At 42.6% G+C, this 23,278-nt stretch overlaps 1 protein-coding gene across 1 annotated transcript in view; it reads right to left on the minus strand.

The window, feature by feature from the left end:
- LOC127563312 (protein zyg-11 homolog B) overlaps positions 1 to 19,823 on the minus strand; it is a 60,157-nt gene extending 40,334 nt beyond the window's left edge. Inside the window, exon 1 of the mRNA XM_051999677.1 lies at positions 19,669 to 19,823. Coding sequence (XP_051855637.1) covers positions 19,669 to 19,671 — 3 coding nt within the window. The 5' untranslated portion in view covers positions 19,672 to 19,823. The remainder of the gene's footprint in view (positions 1 to 19,668) is intronic.
- Positions 19,824 to 23,278: the final 3,455 nt, after the last annotated feature.

The raw sequence follows: 23,278 nt of genomic DNA on the forward strand, positions 1-23,278 counted from the left end.
GTAAAGGAGCTCCTATAGAATAGAATCTGAATGTGGAATATAATATCTGACCTCCAGGGAGAGGTATTTGAATGGTTCTGCTTGGTCTCAGGACAGAACAAGGGTGGAAGAAGAACTGCTTCTTAGCAATCAGAATTTTCCAAAAAGGGAGAGAGTGGAAGAGAGGGAGGGGGAATGGGAAAGAGAGAGAGAGGGTATAGGAAGAATGGAGATAGAAATAGAGTCAGACCCTTCTTTAAACAAAAGCTAGATGCTGTACTTCCTTCACTTTTGTCTTCCAGTTATTTATTTTTTTAAATAGCGTTTTATTTTTTCAATTCCAGGCAAAGATAGTTTTCAACATTCATTGCTGCAAAATCTTGTGTTCCAAATTTTTCTCCCTCTCCCTTCCCAAGATAGCAAGCAACCCTATATAGGTTAAACATTTGCAATTCTTCTAAACATATTTCCATATTTGTCGTGCTGTGCAAAAAATATCAGATCGAGAGAAAAATACACAAGGAAAAAAAAAAAAACCTAGCAAATCTACAACAAAAAAATGAACATACTATGCTTTGATCCACATTCAGTATCCTAATTCTCTTTTTGCAGATGATACTTTTGGAACTGCCCTGAATTACCTCATTGTTGAAAAGAGCATGTCCAAGGGGGTGAGGGGAAGGAAGGGAAAATTTGGAACACAAGTTTTTGGAAGGGTCAATGTTTAAAAATTATCCATACGTATGTTTTGAAAATAAAAAGCTTTAATTAAAAAAAAAAGAGCCACATCCATCAGAATTGATCATCACATAGTCTTGCTTTTACTGTGTATAATGTTCTCATGATTCTGCTTGCTTCATTCAGCATCTGTTCATGTAAATCTCCATCTTCTAGTAATTTTGGGGTACCCCAGGAAAATCATTCACAGAGATAGTCAGGAAATATTTCTCCCAGCTAAGGATTTCCTCCCAAAGGGTACTTTAAGATTTTTTTTTTAAGAAAGGCAGAGAGAAAGATTAAAATTTATGTATGATGCTCATTGTGAACTAAATGTGTTTGCTGTCAAACAAAAACAAAGTACCTATGGAAGAATAAAATTGAAAAAGCTTCCCTTGTCTTGTCCCTTTCACTGCAGGATTATTACAAAGTTCAAAGGCTAAATGGTTTGTAGAATGAACACATAAGCTAAGTTTTCTTCAATTACTAAACCTTCAGCCAACCTAAGATGCAGATGTTTTCCCCCCTGACTGAAGGCAATAAATATTTTTTTTGGATGTGTGCTCCTTGAAATGCCATTTGTTTTACACATTAACTCAGGAGAGTTGGAAACTGATCATGATATTGCAAAGACCTGAACAGAAATCTATTCCCAACTTAGACACTGTCCCATGATAACCATTTATCTAACTAGACATACATTAGAATGTAATTGTTATTGAAGTACCATATTCCAAAAAGTTTACTATATTTGCTATAAATTTTTTTTAAATCACAGAAATCTTCCTGTTTCCCTAATTGTTTACATTTTTTTGATAGTACTATGCTATCATTCCTTTCAAATTCTATATTTGATATACTCCTTGATGGATGGGCATCTGCACTGTTTTTAATTCTGGCTGACTACAAAAAGGGGTTGCTCTGAATAGTTTTTTCTTTTATGGGGCTTTTTTTTCACTAACTATATTTTAATGGATGGATGGCCAATAATCACAATGTGAGTGCCTACTTTTGCTCAAGACAAAATGTGAACATCCTGAGGTGCCTTCATTCAAAAACGAATATCTGGCTTCATGAGGCTACAATTCTAAGGGCAGGGAGAAAAAAAATACAACATATAGACAAAGAAGGGACAAGGATTCTTGAATTTAGACTTGAGGGGAGACTAATAGAGTAAGGAAAGTGAGAGCATTCCTGATAGGGTATAAAAGAAAGCCTGTGCATACAGATATGGGATGTAGAAGATTCATGTAGAACAATAAATAGGCCAGTTTGGACTGAAAATACAAGACTAGTACAAAAAGGGAAAGAAAATCAAGAAGGTGAGAAAGAAGTTCAAGTTAGGAGTGAGCAAAAGTGAGAAAAAAAAAAAAGAAAAGAAAGGCTGGAATCCAATTATGGATTTCTTGAAAGCCAGGTGATACTTGTCTTGTTAACTAGAAATCACAACGACAGGTTCAGGAACTCACTAATAGTGTTTTAGTCTTAAAAAAAAAAAAATAAAGAACTCTAGGTTTCTGAATAGGGAGTTACTTGTACATTAGAAAGATTATTTATGCAGCAGAAGATGGACTTTACAGAAGCAGGAAGACCATTGGATATGAAGTCAGACACCCTGCCCTTTACTACCCATGGGATAAGTCCCTAAGCCCCTTGAGATCTCAAGGAGAACAGAGTATACTAGATAAACTTATGATTTCTCTCTTTCCTTAAAAGATGTTATAAAACAAGTAGATAAAACAAGCCAAGCACCCAAAATAGAAGGGTAATGTATAAATGGGCAAGACCTGGGGTGGGATAATCAATAAGACTTAGCAACTGCCTGGATGGAGAGAGGGGCTATAAGTAAGAAAACAGAGCCAATCTAAAGCGATTCTGACGCTTGAGTCTTGCCTAACTGGGAAAATGGATACCATCAATTGGAATAAGGAAGCCAGAAGAAGAAGAAAGTTTAGACCAGCATGACAAATTCCATTTTGGATGTACTGAATTGAAGGCATTAGGGAACACTGAGCAGGAGTTGCAGCTTTGGGGAGAAGTGGAAGTTAGATAGAGATCTGGGAGTCATAGGCATAGAGATACACTGAACTCATGGAAATGAGAAAGTAGCCTGAGAGAGAGCCAAGGACAGAGCCTTGGGAAACCAAATCTTAGCATAAAAGAACAGAATGATGAGAACCAGCAGAGCAGAGCCCACAACCAGCCAGCCACCAAGATTTGTCAACTCCACCTCTCTCCACAAATGCTTTCCAGTCGGCCCTCATCACCTCCGGCTGGACTATTCCAAGTCTCCTCCCAATCCAATGCATCTTCTACATGGCTGCCAAAATTATTTTCCTTCAATATAGGTCTAACCATATCACTCCCTTGGTCAAGAAGTGGCAATGGCTCCCCATTGCCCTCAGGGTAAAGTGGCAACTTCTCTACCTGGCATATGTTTGCATAATCTGGCTCTGCCTTCTCTTTTCAGACTGCCTTCAACTGGAGTCTAGATTCGGGGAGATTTAAGTTCAAATCTAAACTCAGATACCTACTAGCTATGTGACCCCAGGCAGATCACATAATTTAATGTCTGCCTCAGTTTCTTCAACTGTGAAATGGGAACAACAATGGCACCTGCCTATTCTAGGGTTGTGAAAAATCAATGTGATAATTATTATTATTTTTTAACATTGCTTTTATAATAAATGTCAAGTAAAAGCTTTTTTTTTTAAAGATGGATGCTGTATTTAAACAAAGTATAGTTACATTCCCACAATTTGAAATGTTTTCATAGTTTTTGCAACATAGCAGCAACATTTTGAACACTTTATTGCAAAAATTTATCTATCAACAACTACCAAGCTGTTATTCTTAGTGACCTTTTCCTTCTCCACAAACACTGCTCAAAACTCACCATCTCTGGAGACCCTTTCCAAGCCACTGGCTAATGCCCCTTTCCCAAACCTTCCCCTTCGTCCTTGTGTATATCTCTATCCTATTATCCAGTCCCAATTAATTTAGCTGAAGGGAAGGGTCATTTGGGGCCTTAGAGAGTTCATCTCACCCATCTTGTTCCTTTTACAGATGAGAAAACTGAGTCCCAGAGAGTCTTAAAGACTTTGTCAAGATCACACAGATTATAAACAATGGAACTGGGATTCAAATTCAAGTCTTTTCTTTCAAACCAGTTCTCTTTACATATGTGATAATTATTTGTAAAGCATTTAGCACAGTGCCTAGGCACATAGTAGGTACTACATAAGTGCTATTCCTTCTTCATTCTCTTTCCTTCTTGTATTTTCAGTCCAAACTGGCCTGTTTACTGTTCTACATGAATCATCTATATCCCACATCTGTGCTTTTGCATAGACTTTCTTTTATATCACATCAGGAATGTTCTCACTTTCCTAACTCTATTAGTATTCCTTGCTCCCTTCAAGTCTAAGCTCAAGAATTCTTTCCCTTCCTAATTCCCTCACTTGCTAGTGCTCCTCCAAAAAATTCAGTGTAATTATTTTGTATGGATCCTGTGTATACATAGATGTGGACAAGCTGGATCTTCCTCGTAGTCAAGGCTATCTTGCACAATCATTAACTGAAAAAACAATGAACTGAGCAGGAGAAAAACCAGAGAAGCTGCATTTCAGAAGTGAAAGGAAAAGAGTAAAAATGAGAGAGATGATGTTGCTGAAAGTTCAAGGAGATAAGAGTTCTCAAAATCCTGACATCAAGTCCAATATCTTCTCTTTTACACTACTTGTCATTAAGAGGGGTTTCTTTTCTTTGAAAAGGCCAAAACTGAGGAGTCAAGATAGCAGGGAGAAGGCAAGAAGCTGCCTGAGCTCCCCCCAATTTCCCTCAGAAACAATATTAAGTCAAGCCTCTAAACAGATTCTGGAGCAACAGAACCTATAAAACAGGGTCCTCAAACTTTTAAAATAGGGGGCCAGTTCACTGTCCCTCAGACTGCTGGAGGGCCGGATTATAGTAAAAACAAAATCTTTGTTTTGTGGGCCTTTACATAACATAGCTCTGGGTGAGGGGGATAAGCGTCCTCAGCTGCCACATCTGGCCCGCGGGCCATAGTTTGAGGACCCCTGCTATAAAAAGATAAGAGTGAAATAATTTTCCACCTTAAGATAGGAACTTCAAAGTTCTTCAGGTCTATCTTACTTGAGTAAAAGGGGTATGCAGCCCAGCACAGTGTCCAGATAAGCCAGCCAGAGGCTCTTAGCCACAGCACAGATCAACAACCAAAACCACTGAATCCTACCTCAGCAAGCCAGTGATACTGCAAGCCAATGGCAGAACCTCCAGTCCCAGAAACCAAGAAATAACAGGCTTCACTAGGCCAGGCTACCTTAGGGCAGTGAGCAACTCACCAGCACCAGAGGCCCCAGGGCTGAAAGCCAGTTGACGAGGCCCCTGACCCTCAGCACACGAAGCCTGGAACAGTGCCCCTGTGTAATTTGGGCAGAGCTCAAATTGAAAAGCCATGAAACAGACAGGGGGGGGAGGGGAGGGGGAGAAAGACCATAGGAAGTTACTATGGTGCTTGAGAAAAATCAAAATATTAACTCAGAAGAAGACAAAAGGCTTACACAGAAACCTCAAAATGAGATATGAATTGGTCTTAAATCCAAAAAGCCTTTTTGGAAGAACTCAAAAAGAATTTTAAAATTAAATAAGAGTGGTAAAAGAAAAACTAGGAAGAGAAATGAGATATATGCAAGAAAGAATCAACAGTTTGGAAAAGGAAAAACAAAACTTGAAGAAAACAATTCCTTAAAAAAAATGGATTTGGCCAAATGGAAAAGGGTTTGCAAAAACTAATTGAAAAAAATCATTCCTTAAAAATTAAAACTGGTCCAATAGACTTGGGGTAGAAAATGCCATCCACACACAGAGAGGACTATTGTCAGACTGTAGATTGGAGCATAGTATTTTCACCTTTTTTTATTTGCTTTTTCTTTCACAATATGATATATCTTGGAAGAATTTCAAACTCAAACTCATTCTCTTTCCCCCCAAATCAATCCTCCTTTTGTATTCTTCCCTATTTGTTAGCCAAGTTTGTGACCCAGTTATTGATTCTCCCTCAACAACTTTCCCTCTTTCCACTCACCCGGGAGCCACCAATGTTTGAGAATGATCATGACCAAGTGCTCTCCTCTCAGACTCTCTAGCTTTCTTCAAAGCTCAGCTCACCATCTCAAACATCAGTAAGATCCTTACTGATCTCTGTAACATAAAGCCTATTCTGATAAAATCATCTTGTGTATGTGATACATAGTATCACAAGATTAAAGAATCAGAATCCAATCCTTTCATTTTACAACTGAGGACAGATTGTAAATTCATCGCACTCAAGAACTCTCTTATTATCTTTGAGGCCTGAAAAGAAATCACTGAATTTGGCAGTTAAGATGATACAAATGATTAAAAAATTCCTGGAAACTTGAAATTCTCTGATAATCAAAAACATGCAAATTTATCGGTAAGGCTATAGACAAAAAGGCACACTGCTAGTGGTGCTATGAATTGGTGTAATCTTTTTGAAGGATAATGTGGCAAGATAAGGGAAAAGGAAGCATTTCTATAACACCTACTATGTGTTAGGCATTGTATTAGGCTCTTGATAAATATTCTCTCATTTAATATACACTGAACTATAATGTTGCTCATATCCTCTGACCTAGTGATCCTGATATTAGGACTTAAAGAGACTTTAATTACTTAAAGGGAAAAAATAAGATATCAATGTACAAAAACCACAGTATTCTTAACAGCACTAGAAACCACTTCAGTTAGTCTCAATAAAACTGAAAACCAACCTGTAAGGAAATAAATTGAGTAGACAGTGTAGATGACTTTTTGAGCAGCTATGTGCCTAAACAGGTAGAACACAATATGGAGAGAGTTGGGTAACAATCTGGCCAATAACACAAGCTAATTTTGTGACGCTGAGGCAAAATCCTTAAACTTTATAGGAGCCTTAAACTCCTCTAGCTATAAAAGAGGAAAAGTTCCTAGGATGACTAGAGGGCAGAATGAGATAATGTGTGTAAAACACTAAATAAGTGAGCTACACCTTCTTTTCTAAATTAATCTGAATAAGGAGAGATATGGGTCAGCAGTTTGGCATAATGGTGGAGAAAAGATAGCAGATAAGAGTGGGATGGAAGAATCTAAGCACATTTATAGACAGAGAAAGAGCCAATACATATTAAAAACTGAAAAGAAAAGGTGCAGGTGACTGATGGTGCAAATTTCTGAGGAATAGAAAGGGCCTTTGGAAATGTTGGAAGTGGACAATCCCCCGCCTCGTACCTCTGTATCTTCTGAGACTGAAGAAGCAGCAGCAGCATCACAGTGTGTGCTAAGCACTAAGAAAGATAAATTATGTTGAGAAAGGATTTTCCACATGTGCTCTTATTTGAGATAACAATTCTTTGAGATAGACAAGGATGGAAAAGGATTTAAGGAAGAAGATCAAACATCACAGTAAAGTTGATGTGATGTCAACTGCTGACAGAAACTCAGAGGGGAAGTTTGAGTCTGGAGATGGGGTTTAGAAAAATGAGAAGTTGGGGAAAGCAGGGGAGTCAACCAGAGACTAATAAAGAATATGGAAAAATGAATACATTGGATCGGCTATCCAGCAGCAAAAAAGGAGGACTCAGATGGCCACTAACACAATAGGCACCATATGGCTGACAGACTCCTGGATAATTTCTACAAACAATCTCTACTTTAAATAAGCAGCATCTTATAGTTACCTATTTGATTGCCAAATTCTTTTCTGAAATTGAACATAATCCTTTCAATTAATCAGTCTATCATTTTAAAAAAGGAAAGGAAAGGAAACAGAGTCATCTGGGGAAAAATGATTAGAGGTGTCGCCTGTGAGGAGCCCCTTCACCTCCAGCACAAGCCAAGAGCTTCTGAGGGGCCTCAGTAAAATTCTGTCTCTAGGGGGCCTTTTAGCTCTGACAACTTGTGAATCTTGCCCTTTAATGGGTCCCATAAATGGGTCAGTGGTCAGACAGCATTTCTAAGAGGATTCTCCCACTTCTCACCAATAGTTTAAGTCAATTTCCCCAGCTATAAAATGGGCAAAAAACCACTTGTACTATTACCTCAAATGCAATTTGTAAACCTGAGAATAGTAGAAAAGTGAATCATAATTTCTGCTTAACGTTTATCTCCCCTAAAAGAATATAAATGTAAAGTATTATACTTGAATACAGGGAGAAAAAATTTCAATAGAAGATGGGTAAGATATGATCGGATATCAATTTGTCTGAAGATGACCTAAGGGTCTTAATAAATTACACTTTCAATTTGAATCGAGAGGGCAATGTGACAGTCAAAAAATCTGATGGACTCAGGTTGTATTAGAACTTCTAAGAAGAACATAATGATAGTCCCTCTGATCAGACTCCATGCAGATTATTGTGTTCAGGTCTGGATACTCCATTTTCACAAAGACCTCAACAAGCTGGAAAATGTCCATTTGGAGAGCAATCAAGGGCCTTAAGTTTGTTAGGTGAGGAGCAACTGAACATTTAAGTAATATAACCCTGGAGGATGGGTGGAGTTGGGCAGGGGCGGGGCTGGGGATGAGTGTTATCTTCAAGTAGGGATTCTTGGGTGGGAGAAATTAAATTTGTTGGATGTGGCCAGAAAAGGCAGGACCAGGCATGATGGGGTGAGGGTGTAAAGATTCAGATTTTGACTGGAAATCAGGAGAGTTGCCCAGTGTTATGGACCACCTGCCTCAGGAGATGTTTTCCCTATTTGGAAATCTTCAAAGCACAGCCTCAATGAGTACTTGGCAGATAGCTTATATCAAGGATTGCTTTGATAAAGAACAGATAGCCACTGAGGTCCCTTCCAAAACTCCATTTCTGGTTTTCCATGATGCTTTGCAAGTTATCCATCTTTGTCCAGCACAGGCCCTTGGAGAGGGGAGGTGTTCTCCAGATGTCCCTCCACAGACTGCTAGTCTGCAAGCCACCAATAGATCTTTCAATGGCCTTTCCCTTCTTCCACAAATAATTCTAAACTCTGTCCCCCAAACTAACCTGTTTATTTTTCAGTCACTCCTGCTCCCTCCCCTGGGTTTTATCTCTCTTTGATTGTCTCTTAAAGGCTGCCTCACATGTCCTCAGCCTGGGTCACTTCTCCAGGGAATGAGGCTGGGCAGAGAAGCTGTCAAGGATGTGGTAAAAGCAATTTATACTTCAGGTAAGGGATGCACCAAATGAGCTTAATAATGAAAGCATTTTATCAAAAGTTAAGTATTAATATATGTGAACTCTTATTGTAAAAGGGAATCTGAGAGATGAAGATGCCAAATGGAGATGTTGCTGAGTGATGATGACTTTTTCCTGCTAAGAATCTACTTAAGTTTTCACTGGTAATAATTAATCTCTCATATTTTATAAGGAAACTGAGACTTAGAGGCAGGGATTCCTAAAGGAGGTTGGGGGGTGAGGGGTTGAGTGCAGCAGCAAGCCACTTAAGGAGCAACAGTAGGAGTCGTCATAGTAATAGCTTACCTTTCCAAAACTCTGTAAAGTACACGTATTATTTGGCAACAATCCTGAGGTAGTAGTATTACCTCTATTTTACAGATGATTACAGTTCAGACCCAGCTGGGGTAGAAACAGAGCTTAGGTTTTCCCTAGAGCAGGCTCCCTCAATCCTGATTTCAAATCGTTCTCTTTCCATTATACTCCTGACTTTTTCCCTTCTTTCAAAGAAACATTTTCTCAGCACCTAAAACCTGGCCTTCTCAATCCCTGTAAATCATGACATGCTAAGCATTGGAAACCACCTTATGAGTCCATCGACTTTAACCCTTTCATTCCACAGATAGGGAAAATGAGGACCAGGGAAATGACTTGCCCAATTCCACACGGCTTCACTGGAGTCCAGGCCCCACCACAATTGTTAAACGTCAGTCTCTCTGAGGTACAACTCACAGGTAAGTAACATATAACACATTAAACATCTGTTACATGCATGTCAATGTATGGCTAGATCCATTCAATTAGAAGCTCCTTAAGAGAACGGGGCCTTGTCTTTCACAGTTCTGATGCCCCAGAGCTTACACAGTGCCTGCCACACAGTAAGCACGTTAAAAATGCTTGCTGACTACGTATTACTTTCACATGAGCCCCCTGCCTCAAAGGTCATTTCAATGCTTCGTGCCAAAAATATTGCTATTTCTGGCTCAGAGGGGAAGACACTTTTGGCCACAGAGCACTGGGGACATTATGTGATTCCAGTTGCTGTGCAGCCCAAGCTTGATCGCTGCCAACAGCCAGGTGCACGAATCCAGGGAAAAGGACGTTTCTAGGGAGACCTCAGACACAGCCTTGCTACCCCCACTCAGATTATCCTGCAGGAAGATCCCCTGGGAAAAGCTTGGGAGGCAAAGATGTACCCTCCTCCCCGTGTCTGTGTGAAGGTGACCTGTGCCGTGTGGGTGAGAGCATTGGGGGGAAGGAGGGAGGAATCAGATTCCCAACCTGGCCAGAATACTTAGTGGCTGTGTCTCAGGATCTCAGATTCTTCTTCTGTAAACGGGAAGGATGATATTCCCACTAACTCACAGGGGTGTTGTGAAGAATGATTTGTAACCCTTCCGATGCTACAGAACAGAAAGTTAGGCCATAGGGAGATTAGATTATTGGGGTTTTAAAAGAGGCAGCTTGAGGCTGGTTTCAGAAAGGCCTGGAGAGACTTCCATGAACTGAGGCTGAGTGAGAGGAGCAGAACGGAGAACATTGTTCATTGCAACAAGAAGATTGTGTGACGATCAACTCTGATGAATGTGGTTCTTTTCAACATTGAGGTGATTTGAGGCAATTCCAATGGTCTTGTGATGGAGAGAGCCATCTGCATCCAAAAAGAGAATTGTGGGGACTGAGGGTGGATCACAACATATTTTCACCTTTGTTGTTATTGGTTTGCTGGGTTTCTTTTTCTTTCTCATCCCCCCTCCCCTTTTAATCTAATTTTTCTTATAAATGTGGAAATATGTCTAGAAGAACTGCACATATGTAATCTATATTGGGTTACTTGATGTCTAGGAAAGGGGGCAAGTGGGAAGGGTAGATGTTGAAAACTATCTTTGCAAGTATTTGGGAAAATAAATATTATTTTTTTTTAAAGTTAACTCTACTCTCAAAAAAAAAAAAATGGGGGGAGGAGGAGGGTTAGTAACTTGGAGTCCAGAATACTTGGATTCAAGCCTCATCTGTCACATTTGACCCATTTGATTCTGGGTAAATCTTTTATCTCTCTGGCGACCCAGGTATCTCTCTTAAATTGACCAAATGGTGTTTTGCTACGATTTGATAGAAGGATCCTCCTCCGGAGCTCCCTACCCCAACAAAATCACAGATAGACTGTTTCTATTTTTTTTTTTAAAGGCTGGGCCAGATGGGATAAAGAACCCCTCAAGTTTCACCATATGGGGTTAGACTACAGGGTTACCAAGATAGAGGCTGACTGACTACAGTGTTCAAGGAGATGCCAAGTGACATTTTTTGCCAGGAAAAAAAGACCTCCTTAGAGACAAGGATCTTCCATATAGAGGAAAGGAGGGCTTTGGTTTCAAGTGAAAGCATTGTGAAGAATTCTGAGGCCCTCTGCACTTCTAAAGCCGTTAATCCTAATGGACATTACATCTTTTAAAACCTGCCAAGGATCGAGTTCATTTTCTCTCTGGAAGCTGCTTTGTGACCTGTGTATATTTATAGTGCTTAAACTCTCAAAACAGGCAGGCTCTCAAATGTTAGAATCTACAAGGGTTGGAAAACCTAGGCTACTCATTTTAATTAATTATCCAGAAAAGAGCTGGTTTGTGAATAAGCCAATATTTTTATTATCTGTAAAAAATAAGTTGCTTATGAGCAATATGATGATACATCAGGCCTAAAGAATAACTGAGTCCATCTCTTCTGCTGCTCTAATTTATCTCTTAGAAAGAGAGAAGATAGCTTGATGTTTATCAAGTGCTCAGTCTATATATAAGCTCTAAAGTCTATACCTTTGACCCCTTTATTATATATTTCAAAGGTCAAATAGAAAAAAAAAACACCTTCTATCTTAATCTGAGAACTGGGAGGCAATCTGGTGAAGTGAAAAGGGATGGGTATTGTCATCTCCCTTACAGTGACCCTGGCCAAGTCACTCTCAAGGCTCTGGTTTACTCCTCAGTAAAATGAGGGCCCTCTGATTGGGCTCTCAGGTGCCTGCTAACGATCCCCAGGAGAAGCCCCAGAACTGCAGGCTTATCCATTGCCAGACTCATCTATTACTAGCATTACACAGAACAGACTTTTTAGACAGTGACAGGAACATTCGCCAAACCCCAGGAACCTCTGCTCTCCTTTCTGGAAATCCACGTGTGTACTGAAAAAGTTTATTGGCTCAAATAAGTCACATCTGAAAACAAGAATAAGGATAAATGATCAGTTTTTAAGGTCCTTGTTTGAAAAACCTTCCTGGATATCCAACAGTTTAAAGGTGTAAGGAGAGGTCTCTCACAAATCCCAATTTATCACACAAGGCCCAAATTCTTCAAATTATATCAATCAATATAACTGCTAGCATTTACTTAGCCATTTAAAGGTTGCAAAGTTATTTTTCATTATTTTTTTGGACCTTTGCAACAATCCTCTTTGTTGGAGGTATTATTATACCCAGTTCACAGATAGGAAATTGGGGCTGAGAGGTTAAGTGACTTACCCAGCATCTCTGAGCAAATATCTAAGGCAGACATTTTGAACTCTGCTCTTTTGACTCCAAGACCAGGTCCCCATCCTCTATGTCGGGTGACTACCTTTCCTTATCAATCAACAAACATTGTCTTTTATCAACTCCAATGACTAGGGGACTGGTCAGACATCTGACTCATTACAGTTTCTCTATACCAAGATTTCCTAAAACCTTTTGTGTCATGGACACCCTGATGGAGCATAGTGGGAATCACTTCTCAGAATCATGTTTTTAAATGCATAACATAAAGTTATTAAGAATACCAGGAACAATTAGATGGTACACTGGAATTAAGAGGATCTGAGTTCAAATACAGCTCAGATACTTGACACTTAACTAGCTGTGTTATCTTTGATAAGCTACTTAACCCAGATAGCCTTGCCAAAAAAGAAAGAAAACCAATTCTATTGAAATACATTTACCAACAAAACAAAACAAAACAAAAAACAACCAAATTCATGGTCCCAATTTAAGAGCTCCTGCTTCACAAGTAGTTACCAAATTACTGATGATTAGAATTAAATATAAACAATCTAGCTAATAATTGGTAGTTTGAGTCTTATTGTCCAAAACTCACTGACTAGGCTTGCTGGATCTTTGAGATCACCCTGTTTATGCTCTATTAGCTTTTAAAGAAACAATGATTTAGTTACCCCAGACAGAAGCCAACTCCAGAACAGTCATTACAGTATTTGAGAATGCAGAATAAAGGAAAGTTAGGGCTTTCTTGTAATGGACCCTTTTGTTTGTTTGTTTTTTTGTTTCTGCTGAGGCAATTGGAGTTAAGTGACTTGCTCAGGATCACATAGTTAGGAAGTGTTAAGTGTCTGGGGCCACATTTGAACTCAGGTCCTCCTGACTTCAGGGCTGGTGCTCTATTTAGTGCTGGACCTAGCTGCCCCGTAATGGACCCTTTTACAGATGAAAGTCATGCAATGGGGAATCTATGCTTTTTTAATCTATGCTTTTAATCAGATAAATCTATGCTATGAGCACACATTTGTTATGTAATAAAATTAGTTAAAATACTTGAGACACTTTATTGCCTATTAAAGCCTGCTTTTGGGTCTCAGGGGTGACCCCAAACTCTCACAGACATTAGGAAATTTTAAATTTATTCCAATTAGTCAAGATTCGTTTTGTTTTGTTTGAAATGCAGCCAAATAAAAAATAACGATAAAGCTTTGATTTGCTCATACTAACATTCACATTCTAGATGAAAGAAATGAACACTACTAATTTTGCTGGTGCCTTTACTGGGAATTTAAATGTCTGTCACACAGATAATTTTTGCTGGTTGTTTCTAAAAGATTGCCACCTCCCCCATGATGACTGATAAAATGTGCTCTCCTGAGTGATTAGCATACAAAATGGTAAGCAGCAAGCCCTAAGACTGAAAGGCTAAAAAAGAAGCGGGATGGGGCAATCTGGGCAGAGTGTTCCCAAACCCATCTGGAGGAAACAACAGAGGCTCACAGAAAATGTTTCTACTTTCAGCCTGTGCCTTTTGCTTACTGTGCTTTTCTTGCTCAAATGACCAAAGCACAGTCCATAACTGAGCCTACTTGGGAATCAGCCTGGGGGAGGAATAGAAAAGAAGAGAAGGAGGAAGAAGGAGAGTGGAGGCGGAGTGTGAAAGAAAGGAAGGAGTCAGGAAAGAAATAAGGAAGAGGTCTGATTTAGAGCTCACAGCCCCTGGGTCCAAGGCTTTGCTTAGAAGCCAACCACAGACTCTACGATAGAGGGCAAGTCATGTGACCTCTCCCTCCCCATGTCCATTGCATCATTTATAAAAAGAGACTACCTGTCCTCCCCACCTCAAAGGGAAGCCCTGAGGTCCAAATGAGATTATATAAAACACTAGAGAAATGTAAATTGATATTATTACTCAACTTCCACTTCTAAGCCCATCAAGCCTATGTTAACTCCAGAGTTATGGCCTTTTCAAAAGAGACAAAAATTTACCCAAAGTCATGTTCACCCAAAGCTCAGCTTCCTCTGGCCTCAAGTCACTGCACCTCTCTATGGACCCCAGAGGTTCAATTAAATAATCTCCAAGGTCCCTGCCAGCTCTTAAAAAAACAAGCCTATGATTTAGAACTGGCCATTATTTCATCATGTGTTAAAGCATCTATCTGTGTATAGATCTTAGCAGATTATAAGACCCTTGAGGGCAGGAGCTAGGCCACTCTTACTAGCATAAGTACTGAACACCTGCACACCATTAAGAAATTTTTTTTTTAATTTGCTGTTGAATTATTAGAAAGTCAAAATAAGCTGTCCCCATGAGGGAAATGGGGATGAGAAGTTTTGCTATTTAAATTTAAGGATACAGTTAGTTATAAGTGTCAGGTTATTCGTCCTGATCAAGACCAAGTTATTCATGTGATTTAATCAAATGATCAGCTGAACTGGGAAATGTCACTCACACTTCAAAGAGCTGAGGAAGAATGGCAGCCCCAAGGGGAGGGCACAAAAACCAAGCTGTCATCCATCACTTGGAAGAAGGAAATACAATTAGCTGGCATTTTTTGTTAGGCTAAGAGTTATACTGCTCTAGACTTTGGAGTGTCAATATCTAAGTTTCAGCAATAGCAAACATTTATTGAGCAACTGTGGGCCCTGTCACAGAAGCTAAGGTATTGGGGTAAGTGTAGTATCTTGCTACTGCCAAATTTCAATTGTTCAAGAGCTAATAAAATAGAGTGTTAAGTGCTACACAAATAGTAAAGGGTAATAAATTATTTTAATTCCATAAGCATATATAAGTAGTATTAATATTACCTGACATTTTGGTGCCACCCAGTTTCCAAAGCTCTTTCGCATGCATTCTTTCCTCAAGTCCCACAGGAATCCTGGGTAAAAGACTTGTCCAAGATTTTAGAGCAGGACAGGATCTTGGTACTTATCTGGTCTAAAGTTATTTTAGAGATGAGAAAACTGAGGTCTCTACAGGGGCAAAGTGACTTGTCCAAAGGCAAAGAGTCAATTAGTGGCAAAGATTCACTCTTAGGCCTTCTGACTCTTGGTCCACTGCTTCCTAGAATCCTCTATATACTGGATTCTGAGACAGCGAGAGATGTAAAATCTACAAACAAGAGTAGTCAAACTATTCATTTTAAGCTAATAGCTTCAACTTTGTCCCCCATTAGACCTTAAATAAACCAGAAAAGGAGGGAGCTATTATTTTGTCTGGGTGAAGACTGTTTGCAAGCCATTTTTAACCCTCAGCCTTAGAGAGCACATTACCTGAGGTTCAAAGACCTGAACAAACATCATAAATGGGACTTGAATCTAGGGCTATCTGGCTCAAGTCCAGCACTCAATCTGCTCCATCAAGCTCTTGACTAAGTGCTTAATCTTTAAAAGGAAATTAATAATAGCTGACATTTCTAGATACTATTTTAAGGTTTACAAAGTAAAATACAACATTAATATTCAATTTGAAGAAAAACTCAATCAATAAATCCATTGCATTTCATCTTCTCTGCCCACTCTAAGGTAAATGACCAAGCTTATGAGGAAGGGTTTTTAGTCCTGGATTTTCCACAACCTAGACATGGTAATTAGTTCCCTGAAAGATCAGGAAGTGATAATGTCTGCTATATCAGCACTGAACAACTAACAGTAGCTTTGCTGCGAGAACTTCATAAACCTCCTCCAAATACAATCTTCTACCACTATTAAAAGTGTTCTGTCAGCTATGCAGGGCAGCTAGGTGACTTAGTGACTACAGCTTTGGGTCTGGGGTCAGAAAGAATCATCTTTCTGAATTCAAATCCAGTCTTATATGCTTAATAGCTATGTGACTTATGGGCAAGTCACTACACCCTGTTTGCCTTAGTTTCCTCATTTGTAAAATGAGCAGAAGGAAACAGCAAACCAATCCAATGTCTTTGCCAAGAAAACCCCAAATGAGGTCACAAAGAGACACAGGAGAAAATGACTGAACAACAACAATTGGCTACAGAACTGAAAGCACACAAGTGGGGTTCTTTTCAATTACATGATTTCAGTTCCCTGAAGATTAGATTTGAAAAGTTCAGAAGCAAATAGATTAGAGTTTGGGTGAGATTCTCAGAGGCTCTCTCCCAAATTAGGTAGCAATTAATCAAAAGCTGCTCCAGCTGGGACTGGCAGTGACAGCTCGCCGACTCCGGGTCATGAATCTGCTGTTTGGCAATACTACAATTTCCAAATTCTGGCCCCGAGTAAAATAGCGGATAGGAAAGCAGGTTTCACGGACACTCAAACAATCCATTTTAAGGTAATAAATGGGGCCAGTGAAAAGCCAGACATAATATTATTGGCACTTTAGGTTAGAAGGAAACCTAAGAGTCACATGACAGACCTTCATTTACAGCTGAGGGGCAGTGCACAGAAATTGACTTGACTCCGGTCACAACTACAGGCAGAACTTGGGTCAGTAGTTCCGTCTGGGACTGCTGGCTTCCTTTTGTCCGTAGCTGTTCACTGAACACCTTAAAAGTATTAGGCAAGATCCACAACTGGAAGAACCTGCCATCATTCCCTTCTTTTGAGTTCAGCTTCTAAATATTTCCTACCTCTGTTTCTGTTAACACAAACACTAGGCACTGATGTTCTATTCTGTTTCAAAGGATACAATATAAGGATCAAAGAATGTCTCTAGGAAAAAATTCAGGAAACACTTTACAATGTAATTCTCTTAAGACAGTTTGTTATTTCTTTGACAAGAAGCTGACACACATCTCCAATTTCTATTCTATTTAAGGATGTCTTGAGAAGCTTGGAGAATGCCTATATTTTATATCTGCTTCGCACCCCAATTCTTTTTCCAGAAATGCCAACTCCTTGACGGCAAGGTTTGTTTCATCATCTTCTTCACAGAGGAGGCACATAGTAGGTGCTTAATAAATGTTTGTTGATCAAATGATTACAAAAGCCATGCGATTGGAGAAGCTTATAAAGAGATATAAACCACAGTCCAAAAACACCCTCCATTTCCTAAAGCCAGAGAACTCAGCTGGAAGGGACCTAGGAACCCCTAAATCTAATCCTCCCATCCCTCTTTACAGGGAAGGACCCCAACCTCAGTTCCAGTTAGTGGTGTGGTCAGGATAATCTTGCTCTTTCTCCACCATTAGATTGGAGACAAGGTTGGAATTCCACATGCACCTCCCAGGAGAACATGATTAACAAGTTAGTTTTGCCTAAGATGTTTCTGTCCAAATGGGGCAGGGATTTTGGCTAGCTCAAGACTGTTTCAAACAGCCTATGGGATGACAATCCACTAGGCAAAGAACCACTTATTTAGGGCTATTCCCAAGCTAAGGTGTCAGTGCCTTCTAAAATAGGGCTGGGCACCTTGCAAATGTCAAGTAGCCTCTGACTTAAGTTAAATAGAGTAATTAGCCCATGAACAGTTTCTAGCATAAGCAGACTTTGGAGAACTTCACAAATATCCCTGCTATAGAAACATATTCTTTCTTCCCAAATTTCCTCAAGATTCCAACTCTGAACTCTGGCCTGATCATCTTTCTTCTTCCGAACTTGACCAGTATTATCCTGTGCAAGAGCTAGCAGCAGCACCTCCCAGCTCCCAGATCAGACTCTTCCCTATTTTGTGGTGGCTTTGCCCTTCTGAATACTCCCCCACACATCAGTTCCCAGTTGTCCTGTCTAATGCTTGGACACCCATGATTTCTGAACTAAACAAACAAAAACTATGTCCTAAAAGCAAACAGTTAGTTCTAATGGAATAAAGGTGAAGTTGAAATCGACCTCTTCTTGTAGACAGTTTTTTAGGGTCCCCAAGTAGGTCATCTCCACATAAATAATGCTTAGAAAAAATCCATTCTTTCTTAGAATAGCTTCTTGAAGGTGACTGAGGGCAGCCCAGACAAACAAGGTTTAAAAGGAGGCCTTTGAATCCAGGTCTATCTGGCTCAAGTCCAGCAAGACCCCCTCCTGAGCTGTCCCCCTCCCGTGCTGCCCAATGACACCGGGCAAAAGGCCCCTGAGAACTCTAACATGTCAAAGAGAAAGGTGTTTTCCATTAACAAGGTTGCAACTACTCTAAAGCTTGGGGTCCCCCACGGAGGTGCTACCTCAAGCCGGTGGAAAGCCGGGGGGCCACCACCTCAGTGACCTCCCTTAGTTTCCTTATTTGTAAACTGGGACCAGGGAGTTGGTCTAAGATGGCCTCTGAGATCCTAGGAAATTGAAGTGGGGGAGGGGGCTGGGATGGAGAGCCCAGAAGAAAAAAGGAAATGGAGAAGGGGGGAGGGAAAGTCAAAGTGGCCTAATGACCGGGAGTCGGGCCATCCCGCGGCCCCCTCCGAGCAGGAGGTTCCTGGGTCGAGGCCCCTCCTCACCTTCACTTCCCTGAATCCCCCCCTTTCCCCGAAGGCTCTTCCGGATTTTCCCCAGGTAGCAGGTAGTGTCCTCCCCTCTTCGCACACACCTAAGGGACCGCGGCCCCGGGAGGTCGGAACCTTAAAGCCGACGAGTCCGACCCCAGCATTTTACAGATGAGGGAACTGAGGCCCAGACAGGCGCCGGGTCTAGTCCAAGGTCATCGAGGTGTGCAGGAAGGGGCAGAGTCGAACTGGAACCCAGGGCCAGCCCCTTTCCCGACCCCTCCTGGTCTCCCGTACACCTGACGCTGCTCCTGTTTGTCCTTGGACACCCCCCGCCCCGGGTGTCCGGCTCCAGCCCAGCCCCGGAAAGATGCTCCAGAGACGCGGGGCAGCCCGGGGGGACGAGCACGGAAGAGGGGGTGCAGCGGAGAAGCGGGGGAGACCGGGAAAAGCAGGCGGCAGGTGGGGGCGAGAAGCAGCAGCAGGGGGACAGAATGGGGACAGAGGGGGAGAAGGGGGGCAAACCAAGAGAAGGGGCAGAGGGCGATGGAGGAGGGGGGAGAGGGAGATGTCTAAGAGGAGGGGGCAAGGAGGGCCATGGGGGAGGGGAAAGGAATGGGACATCTACCGGGAGGGGACACTAGGCGAGGGGGGAGGGGGAAATTACGGGGAAGGAGACTTCTTCGAGGGAGAGGGGAGCATCTCCTGGGAAAGGGGCAGGAGGGGGCACAAGGAGCTTGGCGGGAGCAGGACGAAGGAGGAAAACATCTTCGGGTTCGGTTGGCCCGGCCCGCCAGCCGGGTCCCCGCCGCTCCGCCCCCGCCGCCCCCCGCTTCGGCCCGGAGCTCCTCACCATGGCTGCGCCGGCCTCGCCTCTCTTCCTCCTCGCCCTTAAGTCCCACGCTGGTCGCGGTCCCGCGGGAGGCTCCGGGCGGCGGCGGCTCCGCGAGGAGGCGGCCCCGGCCCCGGCCCCGGCCCGGCCTCCTCAGCCTCCGGTGCTTCTGCAGCTTCGGCGGAACCTGGAAGTGAACCCACTGCCGCCGCCGCCGCCGCCGCCGCTACCGCCACTGCGCAGACTCCAGAGGGACAGTCCGCCCCAGCACCGCCCTTAAAGGGGCCGCGCCCCCAGCCTAAGCTGTCAATCAACTGGCCGCGCTGAATTGGCGTCTACACTGTCCCAGTCAAGATCGACTCCTAGAGAACCGGCCTCCCCTCTGGGAGTTTACGGTCTAAGGCGCCTGCGCCCTGCTAAGTCTCCGCCCCCTTCGCAAACCCCTCAGTCCCCCAAGCGCAGCGCTCCCCACCGTTCCTCCCCCGCACCCACAGCCCGCAGGAGCCCCAGATCTCCCAGTTCTCCCCCACAGGCGGTCTGAATCCCAAGCGCTTCGCCCGTCTCCGCCTGGCCGAGCTGCTGCCCCACTGCCCCCCATCTCTGACCGATCTGACCTTCCCCTCCCATCGGCTGTGGCTCCCAGGGAGGCTCCGGAGCATGACGTCCATGGACCAACGTGCACCTTGCTTCCTGTTCGCTAGGATCTCAGTCAGTCCGAATCCTCCTCCCGACGCAGAGGCTTCTCGTCATTCCCCGGGCCCCAGAAACATTTTGGAGAAGATTGGCCCCCCAATCTCGCCAGGTTATTTATTGTGGGACTTTTCCCTCCGGGAGAGCTCCCAAAGCACGTCGGGCTGTCACGCAAATAAATCGGAGCCAGCCAAAAGCCCAGAGGCTTCGCAGACTTCCTCTCACCTAGCCATTCGCGCTTTAACGCTAACCACTGCACCATCTAGCTCTATTAGAGGGAAGGCTCAGAAATTTCCAGCTGGAGGGAAGATCAGCACCCAGTTAAACTCATATTCAAAAGAAATCCCCCCAAAAGGCTCTTAACAAAAGCTTGCTGACCATAAGGGATAAGTAGTCGTTGGGCTCTTTTTTTCAATTAAGATGTCATTCGGTGCTCCAAAAGTCCCTGGGAGGTAGGTGCTATTAGTAGCTCCCATTTTACAGATGGGGAAATCAAGGCAAACAGATTTGCCCAAAGTCGCACAGTTCTCAGGTCTTCCTGACACCATTCCCACGGCTCTATCCACTGAGAAGTGGTCTGTTTGAAGATCTCTGGAGAGCAGGAAGCTCCTGAGGCAGCCTGTTCCACTTTCGGACAATTCTAATTATCAGGGGTTTTTTTCCCCTGATCTCAAGCCTAAATTTGGCCTTTTTGCCACTTTCATCCGGTGCTCCTGGTTATCTGGGACAAAGTAGAAAGGATTCATAGTAGGAAGTAACACCTCAGGTGACCTTTGAAAAGAAACAAACCCCAAGGATTCTAAGAGGTAGAGAGGAGGACATTGTAGATCTGGGGCACAGCCTTTACAAAGGCATGGAGGTGGGAAATCTTGGAATGGGAGTGGGTCGCCTCTCTGGAATACAGAATACAAGCAGGGCAGTAGATCGGACGGTGAAAGGGATGAATGCTGCTGAGCCATGTGTATTTTATCTTTAAATTAAAAAGTGATTTCCTTTAAGTAAAGAAAGAAACGAAAGCATGATCCCTTCTGCTGGACGGCTGTTTATAACAGAGCTGAGGATCTGAGTGGACTTTAAGTTTTGACCTAAATCAACATTAGGCTCTGGTGAGCTAAAGCAATCATAGGGAAAGGGAAGGTGGAGGAAGAGAACATTCTTATTGATTGAATCCCTGCTATGTGCCAGGTCCTGTGCTAAGCCCTCTACAGATATCATCCCATTTGACCCTAGTCTGTTTTGAGATAACCTGGGCAGGGATAGTCTCTGGTACCGTGTCTTGTTAGATTGTCCCTAAAATACTACATCCAGGTTTGCCACACTTTGGGAAGGATGCCGACCACTTAGGGGCAGCTGGTAGTTTGGTGTCTAGAATGGGAGGGGGTTCTTGAAGTCAGGAACCCTGCATTCAGATCCTACCTCATTTCCTAAGCTGTATGGTCCTGTTCAAGTCATTTGACCTCTCTCTGCCCCAATTTCCTCATCTGTAAAGTGGGGTGATAACCAATAGCAGCTACCTCCCAGGGTGGTTGTGAGGATCAAATGAGATAATGTAATTAAACGCACTTTGCAATACTTAAATTGCTATTTGAATGTTAGCTGTTATTATAACTTGGAAGTTATCCAGAAGAAGGCAGCTGGGAGGGTTGTTCTGCTGTAAGACTTGGGTGAAGGAAACAGCAATGTTTAGCTTGGAGAAGACTCAGGGGGGCACGCTAGCTGTTTTTAATATCTGACTGTCATCTGAAAGAAGGATTAGCCTCAGTTCTGCTTGATCTCAAAAGCAGAACTGGGCACGGTGGGAGGAAGTTAGGAGGATGCCAATTGAGACTTGATGTCAGGAAAAACTTCCTAATAGAACTGTCCCAGAGTGACCTGGGCTGCCTCCGAGAGAGCGGGCTCTCGCCAAACATCCACACTGGTGGTCTTTAAGCAGAAGGCATATGGCCGCTTTGGGCAGATCCTGGTGAGTTTGGGGGATTCCTCCTAAGATTTCTTTCTCTTTGGGAGAACCCTTCCCAGTCCGAGGGTCTGTGATCCCGAGTCAAACGTCCCTTAATGCGGATGCGGATGGGTGGTGGTGGTATGGGGGAGTAGGAATGGAAACTCTAGACTTTCGGGACTTAAATTTTATCCAGCATGGAGTAAATTTTCTCCAACTGGACATCCGCCATTCATCTGCGCCACGCCCTGGCTGGAGACTTGTTGACCCTTTGACACCACTCTGATGATGATGGCTATTGATTGATGGGGGTTGATTCAGGACCAGTTCAAAAACCTCAGTTAAAACTCTGAGCTCAGGAGGACCACGGAAGAGTAAGAATTTCATTTGTTGCCCCACGTCACACCCATGACCAAAACAAACTGAAAGTCCCTGTCCTCCACAAGTCCTCATTCTATTGGAAAGGGAACCTAGGGAAGAGTATTGTAGTTCCTGAAAGATGATCTGGAGGTTTCAGTGGGCCACAAATTCCATTTGATTGAGCAGGGTGATGTGGCAGACCCAAAAAACTCTAATATGATCTTGAGTTAATTATGAGAAGCTGGGAGGTAAACAGGGAGATTCTAGGAGGCTGTTGTATCCTATCCTGGTTAGAACTCAGCAAGGGTGTTAGATTCAGTTCTGGATAATCAATTCTGGGAAAAATATTAACAAGTTGGAACGTTCTCCAAGAGACCAGGATGGAGAAGAACTCCGAGCCCAGCCAATGTTCTACCCACTTCCCGGCTTAGCGGCCTCCATCCTAAGGAGGAGTGATGAGCTGTGAAAAGCCAGTGAAGTCCTGGATCCAGTTTGAATGTTTCTTTCTATGCTTAACTGTCTGTATATATATCACTTGTATCTTGTCAAAGCAGATGTTTATTAATTGTGGGATTGCTTTTCTGTACAGAGATTTCTTTATCTCGTGAATGGAGCTAATCAATGTGATAAGCATTTCCTTTG

Source organism: Antechinus flavipes, chromosome 4, assembly GCF_016432865.1.
Source record: "Antechinus flavipes isolate AdamAnt ecotype Samford, QLD, Australia chromosome 4, AdamAnt_v2, whole genome shotgun sequence".
In the NCBI taxonomy this organism is placed as follows: domain Eukaryota; kingdom Metazoa; phylum Chordata; class Mammalia; order Dasyuromorphia; family Dasyuridae; genus Antechinus; species Antechinus flavipes.